General features: G+C 38.0%; 1 protein-coding gene across 11 annotated transcripts in view; it reads left to right on the forward strand.

The window, feature by feature from the left end:
* Positions 1–24057, forward strand: part of STXBP5 (syntaxin binding protein 5) — a 154588-nt gene that overhangs the window by 25293 nt on the left and 105238 nt on the right. For all 11 annotated transcript variants that reach the window (XR_004968790.1, XM_036316933.1, XM_036316935.1 and 8 more), the window contains exons 3-6: positions 2121–2202; positions 5729–5829; positions 14754–14888; positions 18460–18523. Coding sequence is in view for 10 of the 11 variants with exons in the window: in XM_036316933.1 (XP_036172826.1) it covers positions 2121–2202; positions 5729–5829; positions 14754–14888; positions 18460–18523 (382 nt within the window). In the remaining variant the exon portion in view is untranslated. The remainder of the gene's footprint in view (positions 1–2120; positions 2203–5728; positions 5830–14753; positions 14889–18459; positions 18524–24057) is intronic.

A 24057-nucleotide genomic window follows, 5' to 3' on the forward strand; every position in this document is an offset into this window, starting at 1 on the left:
AACAGTAGACAGCTGGAAAAGAAATAATAAGACTACATGAATGCTATACTTAGATTGCATTGCCAATATCTTTAAAGTTCCATTTAAAAAATTAAATATAAATCTTATACCAGGTTAGTAATAGTTAATGTTTTTTATTCAAGAAAACCAGTTCTGGCCTGTCCTGCATGACTCAGTGGTTGAGCATTGACCTATTGACCTATGAACCAAGAGGTCATGATTCGATTCCCAGTAAGGGCACATGTCCAGACTGCAGGCTTGATCCCCAGTGTGGGACATGCAGGAGGCAGCTGATCGATAATTCTCTCTTATCATTGATGTTTCTCTCCCCCCCCTTCCTCTCTGAAATCAATACAAAATATATTAAAAACACACACACACAAAACCCCCAGTTCTGAACTCTAGTTTATTAACTAAGACACACTTAAAGAAAATGTCTTTAGCTAATATAAGATTACGTTTTATGTAAAAATAATATGTAAGGTAAGTAGAATTTTTATGATTCTCCACAGTGGCTCACATTTTTTATGAACTTAGTTATCAGTCCTGATCTGGTCATATAAGAGAAGCTTTACACCTATTCATATAAAATGGGTATTAAAGAGTATGGTAATTGGTACCAGAAAGAATAATTTATCTGGGAAGATTTGAATTAGACTCACTTTACTGACCAAAAGGGCAAGGTCTTTGCTGTCATCTGAGAAAAGAAATGGATGAACAGAGATGAAGACATTTCTTTCCTTGGCCTACTAGGTACCACCAAGTAGGTAGCACTTTGTAGACTAGTTTTCTATAGTCGCGTTTGGGCAATTGGTATAGCAAAAGTACTACTGTTGATGATGACAGTAATAATTTCAAGGCGTTAAAGAGTAGGGTACTATTGGCTAAACAGGCTCAATTAGTCTATTTATAAAATAATAAAAGTTAATTGTTAGTAATAAAATGCAGAAAAGTCCATTGAATGTAAATATTACCTAGAAATATTTTTAGAAGTCAAAAGTAAAAAATGGATAGAAAATGAGAATTGTTGCACTTATTTCTAATTAAGAAGAACCCTAGGACATGTGTCAATGGAATGTATAAATAGTCTATACACCTGAATGTGAATTTGTATAAAGAATGCTGTAATTTTATTAAATCCTATCAAATTTTATTTTTAGATTTGCCTTTTTATGTCCTATTAATATTTATTTAGTAGTAAAAAGTAGATAAGTATAGCAGCATATTAAAATGTCTACCTTCTTATTGCAAGGTTATGAAGGTTAAAAGCATAAAACAATGTTTGGCATGTAGTACATTCTGTAAGTGTTTAGGATTTTTGTTTTGTTCTTTACACAGCATACCTTATTAATGAAGAGTGTAGACTGGAGCCAGAGTACTTATTCAGATTCCACCTCTGCTACTTTCTAGTTGTGTGACTTGGGGCAAGTTACTTAATTTCTCTGTGCTTCAGTTTCTTATCTGTTTATATGGGGTGAGACTATATATAAAGTATATAACTTGTTTAATATAATGCCTGACACAAAAATGCTGTGTGCTTGCAGTTATTATATGCAAACTCATAGAAGTTTGCATTTTAATCTATATTCAAGCCTGTTGTAAAAATTGATACATTTATTAATGATATAGTATCATGGCACAATTACAAACATAGTTATGTGGTTCTTCATTATATTTTTAGTGTAAACTATTTTAAAATGACATTACAGGAATGAACAATGCCTGTAAAAAGATTATTTACGAGCAATATTCCAAAATGACATTCGTCTGCTTTTCAGATTTGTTTGCTAACTTAGGCAAAATTGGAAGCTCTATCTTTATTCCTCTTTTTAAGTGAAAGAAAAAACTTGGGCCAGAGTATATATTGTCTTGGTTCTGTATATTGCTGCGTTTTTTTAGTACTGTTATTTCTTTTAGACCTGTAATCATTGAGCATTCTGATTTTTAGCAGAAACTACCTGATTAGGTTGCATAGTAAACCTAACACTAAATCTCAACCTCGGTAACTAGCGTGTATTGAATATCAGGTCATTGGAATATTTATGAGTCTATTATATAATTTACCAATTTCTATAAAAAGCCCACACACAGCATAAACTCCTTAATGGAATTAATGACAGCTTTGGTCGTCCAGGAGTAGAATGTTATTGCCAGCATGACAGTGGAGCTGCAGTCATCCAGCTCCAGTTCCTGATTAATGAGGTTAGTGAGTTGCTTTAATCTCTCCTACTTATGTACAAAATAGGGCCACATCTTGTCTTTCAGATTTCTTCATTGATATTGACATATGTGAACAAAAACTAATTTCTTATAGGTTAGAGATAATAGTAATTCACTGTAAGACAGGGGTGGGGAACCTTTTTTCTGCCAAGGGCCATTTGGATATGTATAACATCATTCACATGCCATACAAAATTATCAACTTAAAAATTAGCCTGCTATATTTGGTCAAACATTTAATTAACTCACCCTAATGCTTTGGGAGGGCCAGACCAAATGATTTCATGGGCCTTAATACGGCCTACAGGCCGGACGTCCTCCACTCCTGTGTTAAGGCATCTTTGTGGATAGTTACATAAATAATGTAAGATGTTTCTCAAAACAGTGTTGCAAATAGAATGGTATAAAGTAAATCATTTTGGTACAGGGTGCTGCATTTAAATTTTATTTTAGTGATATTGAAAGTTATAGAACATATAAAAATCTATATTGAAATAGTTTTTAAAGATCGTAGCTTATTATAAATAACAAAATGTACTTCTTGAATGAGTTGTTTTACAATACAACTAGGAGACCAAAATACATTAGAAACTGGTTATTGTCCAAAGTTCTTGTGTCACTTATTGGTTGAAGTAATTGGTGATATCTTTCTTTTTGATAGACTTTGAAGTTTAGAAGGAGCTAGAGAAACCAAACCCCATTTTATCAGCAGAGTAAACAATGTGTTTGCAGGTTTTAATGTTTGCTGGACTCTGAGAATAGATGTTTTTTGGAAGTAGGGACAGGCAGAAAAAGCTGGTCATAAGAGGAAGAAAGAGAAATGACTCCAGAAGGCTCTGCTATCTTTAGATAGGAGAATAATTTGTGAACATTATTTTTGCCCCTAAATTCTTATGAGAATTTAGAGAGAATTATGTATGAGATAAAAAAAATTATTCGGTACCTCTGGCTTTTGATAAATGTTTTTGTTCATATCAGAGGATTTAAAAAGGCACGATGGGTTTAAAGATCTAAAGGTGACAATAGAAAACAGCAAAATTATGATCCAAATAATATGCAAATGTGTAGGTTTTTCAGGGTCAAAGGAAGCATGTTTTTGCTTGTTTGTCTTAAACTTCAGGGCTCTGCATAGATCAGCATTATAAAGTGTTTTAAATAATCACAATATAGAAAGTTGTCGAACCCATATTCTTTTTGAGGACCCAGATTACTTTTTCTTTTTTAAATTTTTCTTATCTTTAATAAAAGCATAATATGCTAATTAGACCGGATGTCCTTCCAGACAACCTTCGGATGAAGCTGGGTCTGCAAAGGAAGCCTGGGTCCTGGGTGCCAGAGGGAAGCCGGTGCTGGCAGCCCGGGGTGGGGTGGGGGGGTGGGGGGGGGGGGGGGGTGGGGAGGAAGGCCTACTCTTGCATGGATTTCGTGCATCGGGCCTCTAGTTTTGAAATAATTAGGCTGGTTTTGATTCAAAATAGAGAGGTTCTGTGCACCTCCCGCTTCCCTCATAGTAACATTTTATATAACAGTAGTATAATATGAAGCCAAAAAGTGACATAAGAACAGTACTATTGAGATTACAGAAGACCTTTAGATTTCATCACCAGTTTATCCATGCACTTGGGGTGTGTGTGTGTGTGTGTGTGTGTGTGTGTGTGTGTGGTTTCCTGCAGTTTTAACACAAAAATAGACTCATGTAATGACCACTATTGACAAGATACAGATCACTTTCACCACTGTAAAGGAATGTCCTCAGGTTCCTCCTTTATAATCACACTCCCTCCCTTCCTGCTCACAGTCCCTGATTCCTGGCAACTTCTCACCTATTTTCCACCTTTACACTTGTGTTAAGATTATTTGATTATATTTTAAAGCAGTACTGTAGCAGTACTGTGAGCAGTACAATTTAAATAACATTGTAAATTGATTACCTATACACATAAATTTTAGAAATCTTAAGTAGTTTATGCTATCATTATTCATATTAAAAGATTCTTTTCTCATCAAAGGATTTATCACAGTTCTGTGATATGACTATTTTGTTTTAGTTTATATGCTTAAATGCTATCTTTAAGTACTTAAAATGACATTGTTTTAAAAAATGCTTAGTAAAACATGAATATTTAATGAGTATGGCTATGGAAATCTGACAATTGGGAATAGCTATTTACTTTCAGTTTGGAAAAATTATAGATAAAGGAGCCACAATAGGAGGAGGTCAGCTGTTATTGCCGTTTTGACTCTACATCTTCCCTTCTTCCTTGAGATTTTAAGATGGGACTAACATCTTGAGAAAGAAGATGGCATAGTCTTAAACTACAGTGGAAATAAGAATGAAGAATACAAATATTTGATACTTTGCATCCTTTGAGTTTTTCTGCCTCATAGTGATACAGATAAGGGGATGCTTTCCGGTGAAAGTGAGAGTATGTGGACTTTACTTATTTCTGCTTTCCAACAGTCATTGTAGCACTAGGAGTAGCACAACTGAGTAGCCCTCTTAAATTCCAAATGTGGAAAAGGATTTGGAGAGATCACTTAATGTAAAGTTTGTCTTCAGAGCTATTTTAATTTTCTTAGATAAATGAGAAACTTTTCTTATTTTAAAAAGGAGATTTTAAAATTTCTCATAATTTGGAATTACAAATCTTTTTTGAAATTAATATAATTAATATAAATTCTTCATGTTGCATCTTTTGCCTTATTCTCTCAATGTAGAAGAGTATCTTAATCTTTTGAGAAAAAACATATGTCTTAATTAATTAGTCTTAGTCTAGAGACTTAAGTCTATTCACATATCAGAATCACTTCTGGAAATTTTTAAGAAAACTACACCTGCATAGGTATTTGCTCTAAAAATTCTGATTTGTCAGATCTGGGATGAGACTGATTGCCCTGCATGATCTTCATATAATGCCATTGAATTTTTTCTCCATACTTAATAGTATTTAATAGTACCAGATGTTTCAACTTTCTAAATTAGTTCGTTTTTTTCAACCCTTTGGACATTGAAATTACAGTGTGCTGAATGCAATCTTTATTTTCCTTATTCTAGTAGTAGAATTATGATCTAGGCATAGCACATTTATAGGATTTGTCTTAAGCCAAATAAAACTGGAAGGTTACCTCATATCATATTTTGCTCTTTTAGTTAAGGAGATATGTATAGTAGTGACAAAGTAATTATATATAGTCTGGCCTCTAATTTTACATAGCTAGTAATGAACCATAATATCCAAATAGATCCTGTTATACTTTTAGTTTAAGATAATAAGTTATACTTTATTGAAGAAGTTAAAACTTCTTTTACACATATTGTGTGCATAAGTACACAACACACAGTTTTGCACCTGCTGTTTAGAATTTGGGTGAGGCAAATGTTTGTCAGAACTAAATCTATTTGCAGAAAGTTTAGAAATTTGGGAAGGATATTTTTTGGCAGCTCCTTAGTACCTTTAATATTTATAAATTGTGTTCTATATAAAATATATTACACTTTATTTTTAAGGGAGCTCTTGTGAGTGCCTTGGCTGATGATACCTTACATTTATGGAATTTACGTCAAAAGAGACCTGCCATACTCCATTCACTTAAGTTTTGTAGAGAAAGGTAAGAATCTCTGTTTTCCTTTGTATAGGATATTTGCTATTTTCTTTGAATTTCATTCTTTGATTTTATTTTTCTGTGATGGACTTTATGCACAATCTAAAAAATAATTAAAAACTTCAGAGGATATCCAGTGACAAGAAGTTGTTTTTCCCCGTTCAGACCCATCTTCCTCTCCAGAGGCAACCACACACATTTCTTTCGGGTCCTTTTAGAAATACTGGCAGTCTGTTTATAAAAGCTGAGATCTCTGTGCAGCTTCTGTTTTTGCATAAGAGGGAAGACATTGTATATTTTTTCTGTAGCCTTATCTGATAGATTGTTTCATATTTACACATTTAAATCTCCCTTAGTCATTTCGTAACTGCATGATACACCACTGTATGGAAGTACCATAAGTTATTCAGTCAATCTTTGTTATTAGTGGATTTATATCATTTTCTGTCGGCTATTCATTTTGCTGTGTTGTAATATTGTTATATGTAAGTATTTATCCACATATATGAATATATCTATGAGATACGTGTAGAGTGGAACAACTTGATCACAGAAATCTCTCATATGACTTGTGTGTTTGTGCTTTGACTTGAATGTAGCTTATTATGCCAATTGCCAGGTTTATCTCTCTCTTTTTTTTAAGGTTTATCTCTTATTAGGGATTTATTTGTTATACAATTTAAACCATAAGAAATAATTTGCCAGTAGTAGTAGCTACATCATCTCAATCCTCTGCAACCTTGGAGGCATGGCCTTTACTGCCCCATCCCCTGTTATAGATTGAATTGTGTCCCCCAAAAGATGTATTGAATTCTGAACCTCCAGAATGGAATCTTTCTTGGAAATAGGGTCTTTGTGGGTATAAGCAAGTTAATACGAAGTTATTAAGGTGGCCCTTATCTAATATGAGTGGTGGCCTTATTAGAAGAGAAAAGAGACAGACACATAGGGAGAACACTGCAGCATGACAGGGATAGGATTGAAGTGATGCATCTACAAGCCAAGGCAATACCAGAAGCTAGGAGAGAAACATGGAACACATTCTCAGCCTTCAAAGCAAGTATGGCCTGCTGACATCTTGATTTCTGGTGGCTAGCCTCTGGAACTCGAAGAGAACAGATTTCTATTGTTTTAAGCCACTTAATTTGTGGTAATTTAATATAGCATCCCTAGGAAACTAATATGATCTCCTTCCTTTTTGCTTGATATTGGGGAACCTTGTTATTATGCACTTTGGGTTTATTTCTGTAAAGTAGAGGTTGTTTGTTTATGTCGAAATTTAGAGTTTGGCAAGCAAATTCTTTCTGGTAATTGCCTTATTAGATCATGTTTCATTTGGCTACTACTTTATTTTTCCCTTTAAAGGAAGTTTATTTGGGAGGAAGTCATGGGTTTATAAGCAACTACAACTATCTGCTAGTCTTTTTTCTGTTACCTTGAGTTAGAATGTTAAATTTTTGCATAACAGTTTTTAAATAACAATATATGAAGCATTTGAAGGCTGAAGACTTAATTATATATATGGGCTTTCTCATTTAAATCCCACTACTATTCTCTAATAATTATATCTTTTAATTATGTAATTCCTTATTGATTATACAGCACTTTCATATAAATTATTTATTCTCAGAGGTCCAGAAAAATTTCTTTGTGCAATTTCAGAGAATATATTTTTTTCACCATAAATATGTTAGACACCTGAACATCTGAGTCTATATTGAAATTAATATACTCATTTTAAAGATAAATATTTTTCCTTTATTCTAACCCTGATTTACAGTTCATTTATAGTACTCTGATTCACAGCTCTTTTATTTGATAATAGATATAACTATTTTATTATATAATAAAATGAGCATGCAAGCACCATGTACTTATGATTAGGAAAATACAGTATTACATGGAATACATTAGTAATCAAAATTACATCCTAATTAATGAAGCATTAATGTCCAAAGTCCTCTTAAGAACAAAACTGTTTGGCAAGTGGAGCACTTCATTCAGATACCTACACAACATTGGGAGAGTTGGTGCCTACTAGTATAAGGCACTTCAGGAACTGACTGCTTCCCTGGCATCAGATTTTCTAAGTGGCATAAATAAGTTAATGTAGGAACAGAAACTAATTTAATCCATTATACTCTCATTATAATACTACCTAAATATTGTACTTTGCATATGTATGAAGCTTATAATTTGCACAGTGCACATGAATAGAGCATAGCTGTAAAAGAGTATTTGGCTAGATACCAATCCTTAGAAAATGTATACAGGTCTTCCCAAGATTTTGAATTAATTCACTGCTCATACTTCTGTGCAAGAAAAAAATTAATCATAATATTGAAACAAATCAAAGACCTAGAATTACAGTTTTTGTGCTAATTGAGTCACATCAGCAAAATATTTTTCCTTGAAAGCAGCGTAATGAAAAGTGTACAAGCATTAGACATGAGAGCAATTTGGTGGGATGAGATTCAAGTCTGGAACACAGGAATAGAATGGTTTCCAGGCCTGGTAGGAAGGTAGATAGAGGGATCTATTTTTCTGGACCTAATTCTAACCTACAAAGATAATTTGTTGGTGATATGGAAATGATGGGTCACCTTGGGAATTCTAGGTATAGAGAACCATGCACTGAGACAAAATTTAGGAAGAAAAAAAATCTGTGTTTGAGGAAAGACAATTGTGATTTGATGACCTTGATTCTGTAAAAGGAAAGATGATTAGGAAATGTTCGATAACTTCCTAGAAAAAAATTATATATAACAACTAAGCAATTCTGGCAAGGAAATTGGGAGAGACATTGAAAGAGATTAGTCTGGTTGCACAAGGGCCTTAAAATGTACTCGGGTATAAAAGGGTTATATGGAAGGAGGGGTTATATAATCAAAGGTGAATATAAGAGCAATTTAGCTCTGCCTATCAACAGGAGCTAAGTCTTGTGAAAAACACTAAAGACAAAGTAATGAATGGAAACACTTTGTTTTGGGTAGGAAAACTTAAGTAGATTAATTTTAAATAGAGGTAGGGCATACAGGGGTGGACAGAAGTAAGTTTAGAATTGTACTACAAATAAATCATATAATAATTAATGATAATACAAGAATAAACTTGCATATACACACAACTGTAAGCCTACTTTTGCCCACTCCTGTATTTTGTTCCTGTAAGTATTAATGCAATGCTGGCTCAGGCAAATTATGTCTTAGACTGCTGAAAGGACTATAAAATCGTTGGTTGACTTAGGAGGAATATAGAATGGAAGCAGTGCTTCACATTTGGAAATGAAAAAAAATTTAGAAGTTAAATTAAGTTCAGTTCACCAAATATGAGATACCATCTGTGTACCAGGGATTATGATAGGGGTTGAGATAACAAAGATGAATAAATGCTTGAATAATTTGTTAAAGCAAAGACCCAGACATATAGTAACTATAAACAATATGGATGGATGCCATTTTAGAAGTTTATGTTAAAAATACATGATAGAATAATTAACCCCATCTTTTTCAACTTTGTATTTTTTAACCCTTTGCGGTTGTTTGTCTACTCTCAGCCACCAAAGCTTTTTTACCTTTCCGGTCGTATGTCTACTCTCAGCCACCACAGCAAGGAACCGTACGAATCTTAACTCTATTCATTCATGTATCAGTTCATAATTTCTCTGAAAGCTCTGAAGTGTCTAAGCGACCTTGTCACGATCCAAAACATTGCCCCGACAAATCGGAGATATCGAAACTCAATATAAACAAACGCGGTTGTTCCACACTCGCCATGCAAAACACCGTGGCGAGTCAGTCGCCTTTTGAGAGTGAAGAAATTGACAAGCTTCGGAGATACTTCGCAGAATTTCAAATAAAGCTTTACAAATTACGTTCAACAGTAATTAGGCATTCTCGCTTGTTAAGGTATTTCAAAATAATACTCCAAAATGGCAAAAAGAAAGTTACCGAAAGAAGTGTACTGCGAATCTGAAAGTAACGATGAAGAGTTTTATTTTGGCACCTTGAATACTGACTCTGACATATAAAGTGATAACGTTTGTAGTGATTCTACTAGTAGTGACGTAGTTCCAAAAAAGAATTAATAAATCTTGTTTATCCTTCATAATCTTGCATGTTATGTATCACTGCTCTTTCAATGGAAATTAATTCCGACCAGTACGACACCCAGGTCCACATTTAATACGACCGCAAAGGGTTAATATCCTGGCTTCTTTTAAAAAAGACAATAGTCATCAGGAAAATGCAAACTACTAGATACACTAACATCCATCAGAATGGCAAAAATGTTGGCTTGAATGTGACACCACTGTAACTTTTCATAAGCTACTAGTGGAAGTTTTAAGCATTACAATCACTTTGGAAAAATTTTTGGTAGCGTTTACATATATCATTATAACTCAACACATCTATTCCTAACTATGTATGTGTGGTAGGCAGAATTCTAAAATGGGTCCCAAAATTTCTGCTTTTGGTTATTCAAATAAACACTAGTCTAAAGACATTTTGTAGATTAATTGAGGTCCGTATTAGTTGACTTTAAGATTAGGATATTGTCCTTAGTGGGCCTGACTTAATCAATTATGCCTTTAAAAGGTCCTGCTCTCTTCATGACAAAGATTCAGAACATGAGAGGGATTCATAGCAAGGGAAATTCAGTCTTACAATCTCAAGAAACTGAATTTGATTAGAAGCCTAGATAAGTTTGAGAGCTGTTCTTTCCCAGATCTTCAAGGCTGGTTAATAACCTGGATTTCAGCCTTTTAAGACCCTGAGTAGAGAACCCAGTCATGCAGTGCTTGAACTTCTGACCTACAGAAACTGAGATCGAAAGGGGGTGTTGTCCTAAGCTATTAAGTTAGTGGTAATTTGTTATTCAGCAGTAAAAATCTAATACAGATTTTGGTACCCAGAAGTGGGATGCTGCTGTATGGAATACCTGAAAATGTGGAAATCTCTGCAACCAGGTCATGGCTGGAGGTTGGAAGAATTTTTGAGGAGCATTACAGAAAAGCCTAAATTGCTCTAAATTTGAACTAGTGTTTGTAGGACACTTGACATGGAGATTGCTGCCAGTGAGAGCTCAGAGGGAGAAAGGAACATGTTTTTGGAAACTGGAGGAATTGGTTCCTTGTTATGTAGCAGCAGAGAGTTTATCAGAAGTATTTCCTGCACAATATGTAAGTGATTAACATATTGAGATTTCCAAGGAGAGGGTTGAAGGTACAATCTGAATTTTTTTTTTACTTTATAATAAAACTAGAGGCCCACTGCACGAAATTCATGCATGGGGCGGGGGGAGGGGTGGTTGTCCTCAGCCTGGCCTGCACCCTTTCCAATCTGGGCCCCTTTGGGGGATGTCCGTCTGTCAGTTTAGGCCCAATCCCACAATCCGGGACTACTAGCTCCTAGCTGCTCGCATGCCTGCTGGCCCGATCACCCCAAACTGTCCTCCCCTGCTGGCCCGATCACCCCAAATTGCCCTCCCCTGCCGGCGTGGTTGCCTCCAACTGCCCTCCCCTGCTGGCCTGGTCGCTCCCAACTGCCCACCCCTTCAGGCCTTGTCGCCTCCAACTGCCCTCCCCTGCCAGCCTGGTCACACCCAACTGCCCTCCCCTGCAGGCCTGGTCGCCCACAAGTGCCCTCCCCTGCTGGCCTGTTTGCCCCCAACTGCCCTCCCCTGCCGGCCTGATCGCCCACAAATGCCCTCCCCTGCCGGCCATCTTGTGGTGGCCATCTTGTGGCGGCGTCACATGTGACGCCACCTATGCTTTTATTATATAGGAATATAGGATGCTAAAAGAGAAAAAATTGAGGGAAGAATTATTAAAGGATCCAAGACTTTTAATAATTTAGGAAATTATCACCCTGATATATCTGGCTAAAAGTTTGCTTCGGAAAATGTGGCATAGAGAAAAACATGAGGGTGTGGCTGTACAGTGTTTTACTAAAAATCTAAAGACCAAAAGGTTAGAGTGTTTAGTCACACAAAAGGACCCTTTTAAGAGGTTATGTGTGTGCCTCCACAGATCCTTTCAACCAAACCAGAGAGCCTCTAGGAAGCTTAAGAATATCAACCTTCAGGTCTCTCAATAGGAGCCAACATACAGAAGAGATTATCTCAGAAAGATTTGTGGGTGTGATTTTTGTCTAATAGAGTAAAACCCAGTGAAATTTAAGACTCACAATTTTCTTCAGAAAATTTTATAGCAGAAACATTGCTAGCTAGGGTTGAAGAGCCAGAGAGAGAACAAAATGAAAGGAGGCTGCTGCCAGGCGCAGGCTGATAAAAGTCCTCAGCTGCAAGTAAATGCCGCCTTTTGTGAAAAAGGAAGGATGATTAAGAGCATGGAGCTGAGAGCCACACAGGACTATTCCCAGGTCTTGAAACCTAATTAAGAAAAATCCAACATTTCCCAATTTGATTTCAAAACCGTTATGGACCAGTGACTTCTTTTTACCTTCCACTTTTCACCATTTTGAACAGGAATTTCCCTTCTCTGTCCGTTATGAGCCTCTGCCCCTGTAATCACCAGGAAACCAACAATCTGTTTCCTGTTACAACAGATAAGTTTGCATTTTCTATTGCATATAAATAATATGTAAATGGAATCATACAACACATCCTTGTTTTTCTGGATTTTTTAAATCATCCTAAGTATTTGGAAATTCATCAATGTTGTTGCATGCATCAGTAGTGTTTTTTTGTTGTTGTTGTTTTGTTTTTTTACCTGTGAATAGTATTCTAAGTATATAACACAGTTTGTTCACCCATTTGCTTGTTGATGGACATGGACATTTGGGATTGTTTCCAGTTTTTGGCTATTACAAAGGTGCCATAAATATGTTTATAAATCTTGTTATAGGCATATGCTTTCCTTTCTTTAAGTAAAGACATAGGAATGGAGTGGGCTGATCATATTGTGGATGTATGTTTAATTTTTTAAGAAACTTCCAGTGACTATAGTTAATAATACTGTATTGCATATATGAAAGTTGCTAAGAGAATAAATCTGCAAAGTACTCATCCCAAGAAAATGTCTAACTGCATGTGTAGTGATGATGTTAGCTAGACTTATTGTGGTGATCATTTCACAATATACACATACATAGAATCATTATGTTGTACATTTAAAACTAATATAATGTTATATGGAAATTATAACTGTCTAAATTTATATCTCAAAAATATTCAGTGTTTATGAGATACTAGCCCCACATTCAGTAATATATAAAATATGGATTATGTACCTTTCTAAAATCTAGAAAGTTCTGAATTCTGAAACCTAAATAGTTCTAAAGTTTTCAGAATGGCACTGTGAACTTTCTACTTTGTGAGGTAATATGGTACTATAAAATTATTTTTCGAGTCAGTAGGCTTTTCTGTGCTCTGTTAAATATATGTAAATCCTTTAGAAAAATGGCTTTATCTTATAAAACATCCAATAGAAAATAGTTAACCTTAAGTATTTATTTAAATGAGCATTACCTATAGAAAATAGTGAGACCATGAGTTGCACGTACATTTATTTGATAAATGTTTTCACCTAGAAAATTCTCAGGAATGAAATTGTGTGTTAATGGGAACAGCAAAGCTTCTGTATGCTATATCTTGCCTAATACCTAGTTTGAGTATTAACAGTCTAGCAGTCATTATTATCAGTGTGTTATTCTAAGTGCTATTTCATCGAAATTTAAATAGTCTATTTTGAGAGACACAATTAGAATCTGAAAAGATGAGGATTATATGTTTTCATAACATACTACCTTTTTTTTAAAAGTACTACTAAAAAGACAAGATAGTTTCCATTCTTTGCCTTGAAATCAAATGAGCTGATATAGAATATGTTTGAAATTGTTGGTATAATGATAAAATTTAATACATGCATGTAAATTATTATAATTTGTCAATGAAGTCCTATCATATAATCAGGACATAGGGGTGATTGTTGAGTTATATTCCAATATCATTGTCTCAGCTTGAGTACAGAGGATCTCTGCCCTTCCAGGGGCTTACAAATTAGTGAAGAGAGTAGACCCTCTCTTATAAGGCAAGCCTGATAGACAAGTGGAAATACTGGGATATCAATTTGAGTGAAGGTGGTATTTGAATTGAAGAAAAACATGGGAAGACCATTCTGCACGGATCCTGAGAGATACTAGTGTTTAATGACTCCTGAGGAATATAGTAGTACCTGGGGGTGATGTGGGTATTGTACTCATAGTTTGTTGCTTAAAGGTTAAACCTGGATGTGCCTAAAGTAACACAGTTAGTGGATGACGTGAAACAAATTTGAAACACATAGTTGGCCCTATGTATCCATAGGTTCTGTATCCACAGGTTTTACATCTGCAAATTCAACCAACTGCAGATCTAAAATATTTGGGAAAGAAAAAGGCCTACAATGGTTGTTGCATCAGTACTGAACATGTACAGACTTTTTTTTCTTGTTATTCTCTAAACAATACGGTATAATAGCCATTTACATAGCATTTACATTGTTAAGTATTATAAGTAATCTAAAGATGATTTAAAATATACAAGATAATTTGTGTAGGTTATACACAAATGTGCCATTTTATATAAGGTCAACCATGGATTTTGGTATCCTCAGGGAATTGGTTGCAGAATCCCTCAAGGATACTGAGGGATAACTGCTCTAACTACAAACTTGTCTTCTTTCTATTATGCCATGCTGTCTATTTACTGTAAGGCCTTTGAATCAGCGTAAGTTTAATTAGCATAATTAAATATTAATCATAATGAGTAGATAAATTTGATGGCTTATAATTAAATATTAATCACAATGGTTGTATATCATTTTTTGCTTTCCATAAGTTACATATATCATGATTAACTCTTTAATACAATTAATAAAATATACCAGGCATCTTTAAAAAATTTTTTAAATATGTGTTCTCTTGCAGGGTTACATTTTGCCATTTGCCTTTCCAGAGTAAATGGCTCTATGTGGGCACTGAACGAGGTAACATACATATTGTCAATGTGGAGTCCTTCACACTCTCAGGCTATGTCATTATGTGGAATAAAGCCATTGAACTGTGAGTTTGAGCAAATCTTATATATCTAAAAGTATCAGTACCATAGCTGATATTTTATAATAGCTAGTCATTAAATTCATATTGCATTAAATATCTGTCAGACATTCTTGATATTAAATATAGATTAGTCTTTTGTAAGTATTATCTTGTTGGTACTTTGTACATTTAAATACTTTATATATAGGGGTGGGCAAAAGTAGGGTTATAGTTGTGAGTATATGAAACAAATATTATTTCCTTTTATTATTATTTATCAGTTATTGTACTATTTTCCATACAAACAACTGTAGATATATATATACACACTTATTATATATGCATGTGTTCACATATGTATAAACTGTAGCACAAGTTTAATAAAAAATTATTCTTATTAAGTGAAAACAGTCTTCTTTTTATCTTTTTTTTCATCACCATTTATCTCCTCTGCCCTCTTGCATCTCTACCCACCCCACCCCCACAATCATGTCTACGTCCATGTCCAAGAGTGCTCTATTTTTTTTAATCTTGTAATTTTTTTTTATTTTATATGCTTGTCATGCCTCGCTAAGTTGATTTTATGACTCACTAATGTGTTGACACAGATGTTTGTAAAACACTGATCTAAACTACTACTTGATATCTATACTAATAAAAGCCTAGGTGGTCCTCGAGCCCTTGTGCGTGACGTTGTCACAAGATGGTTGCCACAAGATGGCTGCACGCACAGCAGAGACGGGGCCCAGTGGCCGCTCTGTGTGGTGAGGCCTGGGAGTCCCATGGCTCCGTGCGGCGCGGAGGAGGCCGGTCCCGGCATCTCTGCTGCCTTGTGCAGAGAAGGCGGGTCCCAGTGGACGAGGCGGGTCGAGGCAGGAGAGGGCAGTTGTGGGTGATCAGGCCGGCAGGAGAGGACAGTTGGGGGCAATTAGAGCAGCAGGGGAGGGCAGTTGGGGGCGATCAGGCTGACAGGAGAGCAGTTAGGCATCAACCAGGCCAGTAGGGGAGCGGTTAGGATGCAATCAGGCTGGCAAGCAGAAGCGGTTAGGGGCAATCAGGCAGGCAGGCAGGCATGCGAGCGGTTAGGAGCCAGCGGTCCTGGATTGTGAGAGGGATATCCCAGATTAGAGAGGGTACAGGCTGGGCTCAGGGACAACCCCCCATCCTGTGCACAAATTTCGTGCACCGGGCCTCTAGTATTTTAATAATTAGCAAATGTAGTCTAAATGTTTGCCATGTAACATTGCAAAATTAATTTGACAGTTTTCCTTAATTTTGATATAGTGATGATTGTTTTCATTTTACAATAACAGCAACAAAAACTGGATGAGCTAAAGGGCTTTAAGGATTTTAACTTTTAGTTCTAACTTTTCTTTTCACTCTTGTCTTAGAATCTTATCTTTGCATTTTATCTTTGTTTTTTTTCTTACCTAATTTAGACATAAAAATTTATGAAAATCAGCAAGATTCATTTTCATTTTGTTTTGTTTTGTTTTTCTTTTTAAACAAATAGATCTAAATTTTTACACTCCACAACTTTATATCACTTTGACATGGTGATAAATTTGTGGCATCTCTCTTAACTAGTGTGTGTAGCTGTAATAGCGAATCAAGCCTGGTTTTCCTTCTTGTGGCAGGAACATTATTATCATACTAGAGGCCTGGTGCACAAAATTCGTGCATGGGGTCCCTAGGCCTGGCCAGCAATCAGGGCCTATCAGATTCCCCGCCTCCCTGCCTCTCCTCCTCCGCATTTTCTCCTCTCCTCGCCGCCTGCACACCACCACTCCCGAGGATACACTTTGCATATTAGCCTTTTATATATATATAGACTAGGGGCCCGGTGCACAAAATTCGTGCACTGGGTGTGTGTGGGAGGGGAGAGTGTCCCTCAGCCCAGCCTGCCCCCTCTCACATACTGGGAGCCCTCAGGCGTTGACCCCCATCACCCTCCGATCGCCTGATCGGCCCCTTGCCCAGGCCTGACGCCTCCGCCAGAGGTGTCAGGCTTGGACAGGGGACCCCCATCTCCCCCTGATCACTGGCTCTGGCCCCTGCCCAGGCCTGAGGCCTCTGGCCCAGGAATCATGCCTGGGCAGGGGACCCCCATCTCCCTCTGATCGCTTGCTCCACCCCCCCGCCCAAGCCTGATGCCTCTGACCCAGGCTTCAGGCCTGGGCAAGGGGACCATCATATCCCCCCAATCCCCAGCTCCGCCCCCCACCCAGGCCTGATGCCTCAGCCAGAGGAGTTGACCCTCATCACCCTCCGATCACCAATCACCGGATCGGCCCCTTGACCAGGCCTGAGGCCTCCGGCAGAGGTGTCAGGCCTGGGCAGGGGACCCCCAGCTCCCCGCGGTTGCAGGCTCCGCCCCTGCCCAGGCCTAACGCCTCTGGCCTAGGCGTCCGGCCCAGGCAGCGGGGACCTGCAGTGGCAGCGGGGGGCGCCGTGATTGTGGGCTTTGCTTTAGGCCCAGGCAAGGGACCCCTAGCTCCTGGGACTGCCAGCTTCGACCTTGCCCAGCTCCCATCGTTAGCTCCACCCCTACTTCCTGCTATCACTGGCCAGGGCAGCAAAGGCGCCTGATTCTCCGATCATGGGGCTGCCTTTGCCCTGCCCCCCAGCTCTTAGCTCCCCCCTGGGTTTCAGATCACTGTCAGTGGCAGGGGGCTTCTTCCTGCTTTCCCTTTCGCCTCCCTGCATTGTGCCTACATATGCAAATTAGCCGCCATATTGTTGGCAGTTAACTGCCAATCTTAGTTGGCAGTCAACTGCCAATCTTAGTTGGCAGTTAATTTGCATATAGCCCTGATTAGCCAATGAAAACGGTATCGCCGTACGCCAATTACCATTTTTCTCTTTTATTAGTGTAGATACCAGTCCCTTGATACAAGGTGTGGGTTTTCTTGGTCTGCTGTTTGAGTTGACCACAGCATCTGGTGGGTAGTTCTGGTGTAGGTGTCTGTGTGGTTTCACAAATGGCTCTCATGAAGTAAACTGGTCTTTCAACCTGGAGTTTATAAATAGAGAAGTGCTTATTCATGCAGTATAGGCCTCAGTTCAGCTACATTTTTATCTGCATGACTTATTTTTTCTGAGCAAGTATAGGTGGCATTACTTTTGTTGATTTGTTTTTTAAGATAATATAATTTTTCCTACTTTTTGTCTAACTATGGAACTGGATAAGATGCCCTAATTGGAGGCTAGATTTAAGTAAAATAAGATTGCAATATTTTAGATGCTGCTTTATTTAAAAATATTAACTCTGAGAATTCTACCATGAGAATAGATTTTCTGTACTCTAATACTAAATTGAAGATTCTTTTCTATACCCAAAGTACTTATGTTTATCCAAATTAATTAATTGTAAATTTTTCTTACTTATATCAACTTAACAGTCACTGTTTTTTCTGATTTCTATTTCGATTCATATCAAGAGCTAAATATCTGTTATTGATCACTTACTGAAACATTTATATCTTTTATAAATATATCTTTATTTTTCATTCATTATTCTTATTGTGATGAATATATAATTGTATTGAAAATTTTAGCTGACACAAAAAAATCTTATTAACTTTTTCTTTTCTAGGTCATCTAAGTCTCACCCAGGACCTATTGTCCATATAAGTGATAATCCAATGGATGAAGGAAAGGTAGAATTTTTTCTAAAATATATATTTATTGACCTAAATGTATGAATTTTGATATATTTTTAATATGCGAACTATTCAAGACACACCTTGCAAAGTTGAGGTTACTAACAAAGGTTATATCCCTTGTTTGTACATTATGAAGAGCAAGTGAAAGAATTGGAATAATTTATAATTTTAAAGAACAACAACAAAAGAACCCTAATAGAAGCAATTAAAGGTTATTAACTTATTTTTGGCTCATTTAAAATATTTTCCCAGATTTTCTCATAATCCTCACAAAAACTTTTCTTTTGGTTTTGAATTCGTTTTAGCACTTTAGTTATACAGTTTTTGTAGCAGTTACTATAAAATCACATGTTAGAGTTGTTTCTATATCTTATCTTCCGTAAATTTTTCTTTATAAATAGATTGTCTGTGGTTGATCTCTCCCCCTTCACCACACCCTCCTCTACCTTCCCTCTGAGGTTTGATGGTCTGATCAATGATTCTCTGTCTCTGGTTCTCTTTTTGTCCATCAGTTTATGTTGTTCATTATATTCCACAAATGAGTAAGATCATGTGATATTTATATTTCTCCAACTTATTTATTTCACTTAGCATAATGCTCTCCAGGTCGATCCATGCTGTTGGAAATCGTAGGAGTTCCTTTTTATAGCAGCGTAGTATTCCATTGTGTAGATGCACCACAGTTGTTTAATCTACTCATCTGCTGATGGGCACTTAGGCTGTTTCCAAATCTTAGCTATTGTAAATTGTGCTGCTGTGATCATAGGGGTGCATATATCCTTTCTGATTGGTATTTCTAGTTTCTTGGGATATATTCCTACAAGTGGGATCACTGGGTCAAATGGGAGTTCCATTTTTAGTTTTTTGAGGAAACTCCACACTGTTCTCCACAGTGGCTGCCCCAGTCTGCATTCTCACCAGCAGTGCACGAGGGTTCCTTTTTCTCCGCATCCTCTCCAGCACTTGTTTGTTGATTTGTTGATGATAGCCATTTTGACAGGTGTGAGATGGTACCTCGTAGTTTTGATTTGCATCTCTCGTATGATTCGTGACTTTGAGCATGTTTTCATATGTCTCTTGGTCTTCTTTAGAAAAGTATCCATTGCCTATTTTTTGATTGGGTTGTTTATCTTCCTTTTGTTAAGTTGTATATATTCCCTGTAATTGTTGGCGATTAAACCCTTATTGGAGATAACATTGGTAAATATGTTCTCCCATGCATTGGGCTTTCTTGTTGTTTTATTGATGGTTTCTTTTGCTGTGCAGAAGCTTTTTATTTTGATGTAGTCCCATTTGTTTATTTTCTCTTTAGTTTCCATTGCCCTAGGACAGTGATGGTGAACCTATGACACGCGAACTCATTTTTTTGGTTGATTTTTCTTTGTTAAATGGCATTTAAATATATAAAATAAATATCAAAAATATAAGTCTTTGTTTTACTATGGTTGCAAATATCAAAAAGATTTCTATATGTGACACGGCACCAGAGTTAAGTTAGGGTTTTTCAAAATGCTGACACGCCGAGCTCAAAAGGTTCGCCATCACTGCCCTAGGAGCTGTATCAGTGAAGATACTGCTTCAGCATATGTCTGAGATTTTGCTGCCTGTGGATTCCTCTAAGATTTTTATGGTTTCCTGTCTTATGTTTAAGTCCTTTATCCATTTTGAGTTTATTTTTGTGTATGGTGTAAGTTGCTGGTCTAGTTTCATTTTTTTACACGTATCTGTCCAATTTTCCCAACACCATTTATTGAACAGACTGCCTTGATTCCATTGTATGCTCTTCCCTCTGTCAAATATTAATTAAGCATAGTGGTTTGGGTGGATTCCATTAGTCTATATGTCTGTACTTGTGCCAGTACCAGGCAGTTTTGAGAACAGTGTCTTTGTAATACAGCTTGATATCTGGTATATGAGATACCTCCTACTTTGTTCTTCTTTCTCAGGATTTCTGTAGCTATTTGGGGCCTTTTTTTATTCCAGATGAATTTTTGGAGAGTTTGTTCTAGGTCTGTGAAATATGCCATAGGTATTTTAATGCGGAGTGCATTGAATCTATAGATTGCTTTGGGGTGAGGGCACGAGTGAGGGGTGGGTGGGCAATGGGGGGATAAGGACTCATATGTAATACCTTAAAAAAAAAGAAAAAAAATTTCAATTGACTATACTTTCCAAATGAAAAAAAAATTGTGAGAAGAAAAAAAATAGCTTAGATTAATAATGTAGAAATTTTTAAAAAATTTATTTAAGTTTTTATACTCAGAAGCCAGTTTTATGCAAGCAGTATCTAGCTGTTGTTAATTTAATTTTGTTAAATATATATAAAGATAATAAAAAATTCTTTTCCATGAATTTCTACTTCCTAAATCCAACCAATCTTTCAGGTAGTTCTATTTAAAGATAGAATGTCTGTGTATATAAATTTATGATGTTAACCTATGTAAAATACCAGGAAATTTGTCACTGTCAGAAATCAGTGAAATGAAATTTAGAAATTTTGTGAAGAATTTTTCCCAGGTTTTTCCTTTCCTCAATTAGTGGGAGTGGTCAAGCGTATAGTTGTTTACACTGTTCTCTTATTTGTCACTGGGAAAACAAAGGGTAGCTGTATTATTTGGAGTTAGCTTATATTTATATATAAAACTAGAGGCCCAGTGCACAAAAATTTGTGCACTCGGGGGGGGGGGGGATGGGGGGGGTCCCTCAGCCCGGCCTGTGCCCTCTTGCAGTCTGGTACCCCTCGGGAGATAACGACCTGCTGGCTTAGGTCTGCTCTCGGGTGGCAGAGGGCAGGCCCAATCCCTAGGTGCAGCCTCTGGTCGGGCTCAGAGCAGGGCCGACTGGGGAGTTGGGGCGCCGCCCCCGGTCATGCACAGAGCAGGGCGATCAGGAGGTTGTGATGCCACCCTCAGTCACGCGCAGGGTAGGGCCGATTGGGGGGTTGGGGCACCGTCCCAGTCACACTCAAGGCAGGGTCGATGGGGAGGTTGTGGCGCCACCCCCTGTCACGCACAGAGCAGGGCCAATCAGGGGGTTGGGGCACTGCCCCCTGTCACTCACAGAGCAGGGCCCATCAGGGGGGTTGGAGCTCCGTACCCTGTCACGCACAGAGCATGGCCAATCGGGGTTGGGGCGCTGCCCCCTGTCACACACAGAACAGGTCCCATCAGGGGGTTGGGGCGCTGCCCTCTATCACCCACAGAGCAGGGGGTTGGGGCGCCGCCACTGTCACACTCAGGGCAGGGCCGATGGGGAGGTTATGGCTCTACCCCGTCACACATAGAGCAGGGCCCGTTGGGGGGGGGGGGGTTTGGGACGCCGCACCCTGTCACACACAGAGCCGCAGGGCGATCAGGAGGTTGGGGAGCTCCCCCCTGTCAGGCACAGAGCAGGGCCGATCAGGGGGTTGGGGTACCTTCCCCTGTCAGGAACAGAGCAGGGCCGATAGGGAGGTTGTGGCCCCACCCCCTGTCACACACAGAGCTGCAGGGCGATCAGGGGGTTTGGGCCCTGCCCCGTCACGCTGATCCCAGTGCCGGGAGGCCTCGCGGCTCCGCTGAATCCGGTGCTGGGAGGCATATTACCCTTTTACTATATAGGGTAGAGGCCTGGTGCACGGGTGGCTGCCTCCCACACGTACCCCTCTGAGGATTAAGCCTGCAACTGAGGCATGTCTCCTGAATAGGAATCCAACAGGCTACCTCTCGGTTCGTGGATCAATGTTCAACCACTGAGCAACACTGGCTGGTTCCTACCCTCATTTTAAGACTCAGATTAGATAATTTTTTTCATGATATTTTCCCAGATAATTCTGAAAGAAATGCTTTCTCCCACTTCTAAATTTGCTAGCACCTTATTTGTGTAAGCTTTACAGTATTTACCACATATTGCTTTGGATTATAAATGTGTGTATATGTGAACTCGAGAAAACTTTGTGAACACAGAGATAATATTTATGCGGATTTATATTTCACATATGCTCAAAATATAGTGTAAATAGTAACTGCTCAATATAATCTTAATTCATTGCGAAAATAATTTATGTATAACTGTGTATATCATCCTCACTTTTTGAAACTTGCATTATATTAATTCTCCTTAGTTCCCGGAGCTAATCCCATTCAACATTTTTGAAATATTAAGATGCTAGAATAGATTATATTGACTGCCATTTATTGAATTTTACTTTGTGTCAGGCACTATGCTGACACATTATATATACTGTTTCATTTGATCCTCCCAGCAAATTTAAGTGAGATATCTTCCTTGTTTTACAGATGATCAGGCAGAAATTTTAAGGTATTATATAGTCAAGAGATACAAAGTTAGATATTGGTGGAGCTGGGATTTTGAACACTGATTTCTCTGATTTCAACTCCAGAGTCCTCTCCATTGTACTGTATTTTCTCTGTAAGATATAGATCAGTTATTGATGTAGAGAGCTGTATGCATGGTCAGTATATGCACTGATGCTTTTTATGAGAGAACTAGAGGCCCCGTGCATGAATTAGTGCACCAGTGGGGTCCCTTGGCCTGGCTTGTGGGATCAGGCCAAAAACTGCTCTCCGACATCCCCCGAAGGGCCCCCGATTGTGAGAGGGCACAGGCCAGGCCAAGGGACCCCACTAGTGCCGATCGGGGCTGGGTAGAGACGCGGGAGGTTGGCCAGCTGGGGAGGGACCACGGGGAGTGCTCCAGAGCGTGTCCAGCCTGTCTCGCTCAGTCCCAATCAGCCAGACCCCAGCAGCAAGCTAACCTACCAGTTGGAGTGTCTGCCCCCCGGTGGTCAGTGCATGTCATAGCAACTGGTCGACCGGTTTACTGTCTGCCCCGTGGTGGTCAGTGCACATCATAGTGAGCGGTTGAGCGGCCTTAGCATATCATTAGCTTATTACGCTTTGATTGGTTGAATGGCTGACCGGTCAACCAGACACTTAGCATGTTAGGCTTTTATTATATAGAATAATTAAAAGGAAACTAGTCAACACTACATAAATTACTTAACATCTCTGAGTTATAAAATATTTTAGTAGGAATAAGCATTGAAAGAATCTTCCAAGCAAGTTTAACATGTTAAGCGCCTAGCCTTATTGTCTTCCGGACAGAAAGTATAGTGTCAGTCACCGGTGACTGACTGGGCGCTTAACGTGTTAAGTACTGTACTTTTAGCCCCTCTATTTTTTAATACTTAGGAAATGATGGGGATAAAAGTCTAACTGGTTGGCACAGATTTCTTAGTTTCTTAGGATGTTAGATCTGATTCGAAGGGTTAAAGTTTATTATAACCCTTTTATGCTTCTAAGATGTGGAGGGGCAACATTATTAAAGTTACATGGCTACTAAATGGCACATCTGAGAGCTTAGTGCTGAACAATCGAGTGCTGTTTACACCGTACATCAATTCTTAAGTTTTATCTTTTTTCATCTCTTTTTATTTCTGAAGTTTTCTTCCCCCATCAGAAAGTGACATAATCACATATCCAAGATATTTGGAAGGACTAGGAAAAGGTAAAGGAAACAAATACCAG

This window comes from Myotis myotis, unplaced genomic scaffold, assembly GCF_014108235.1.
Source record: "Myotis myotis isolate mMyoMyo1 unplaced genomic scaffold, mMyoMyo1.p scaffold_m19_p_7, whole genome shotgun sequence".
NCBI lineage: Eukaryota > Metazoa > Chordata > Mammalia > Chiroptera > Vespertilionidae > Myotis > Myotis myotis.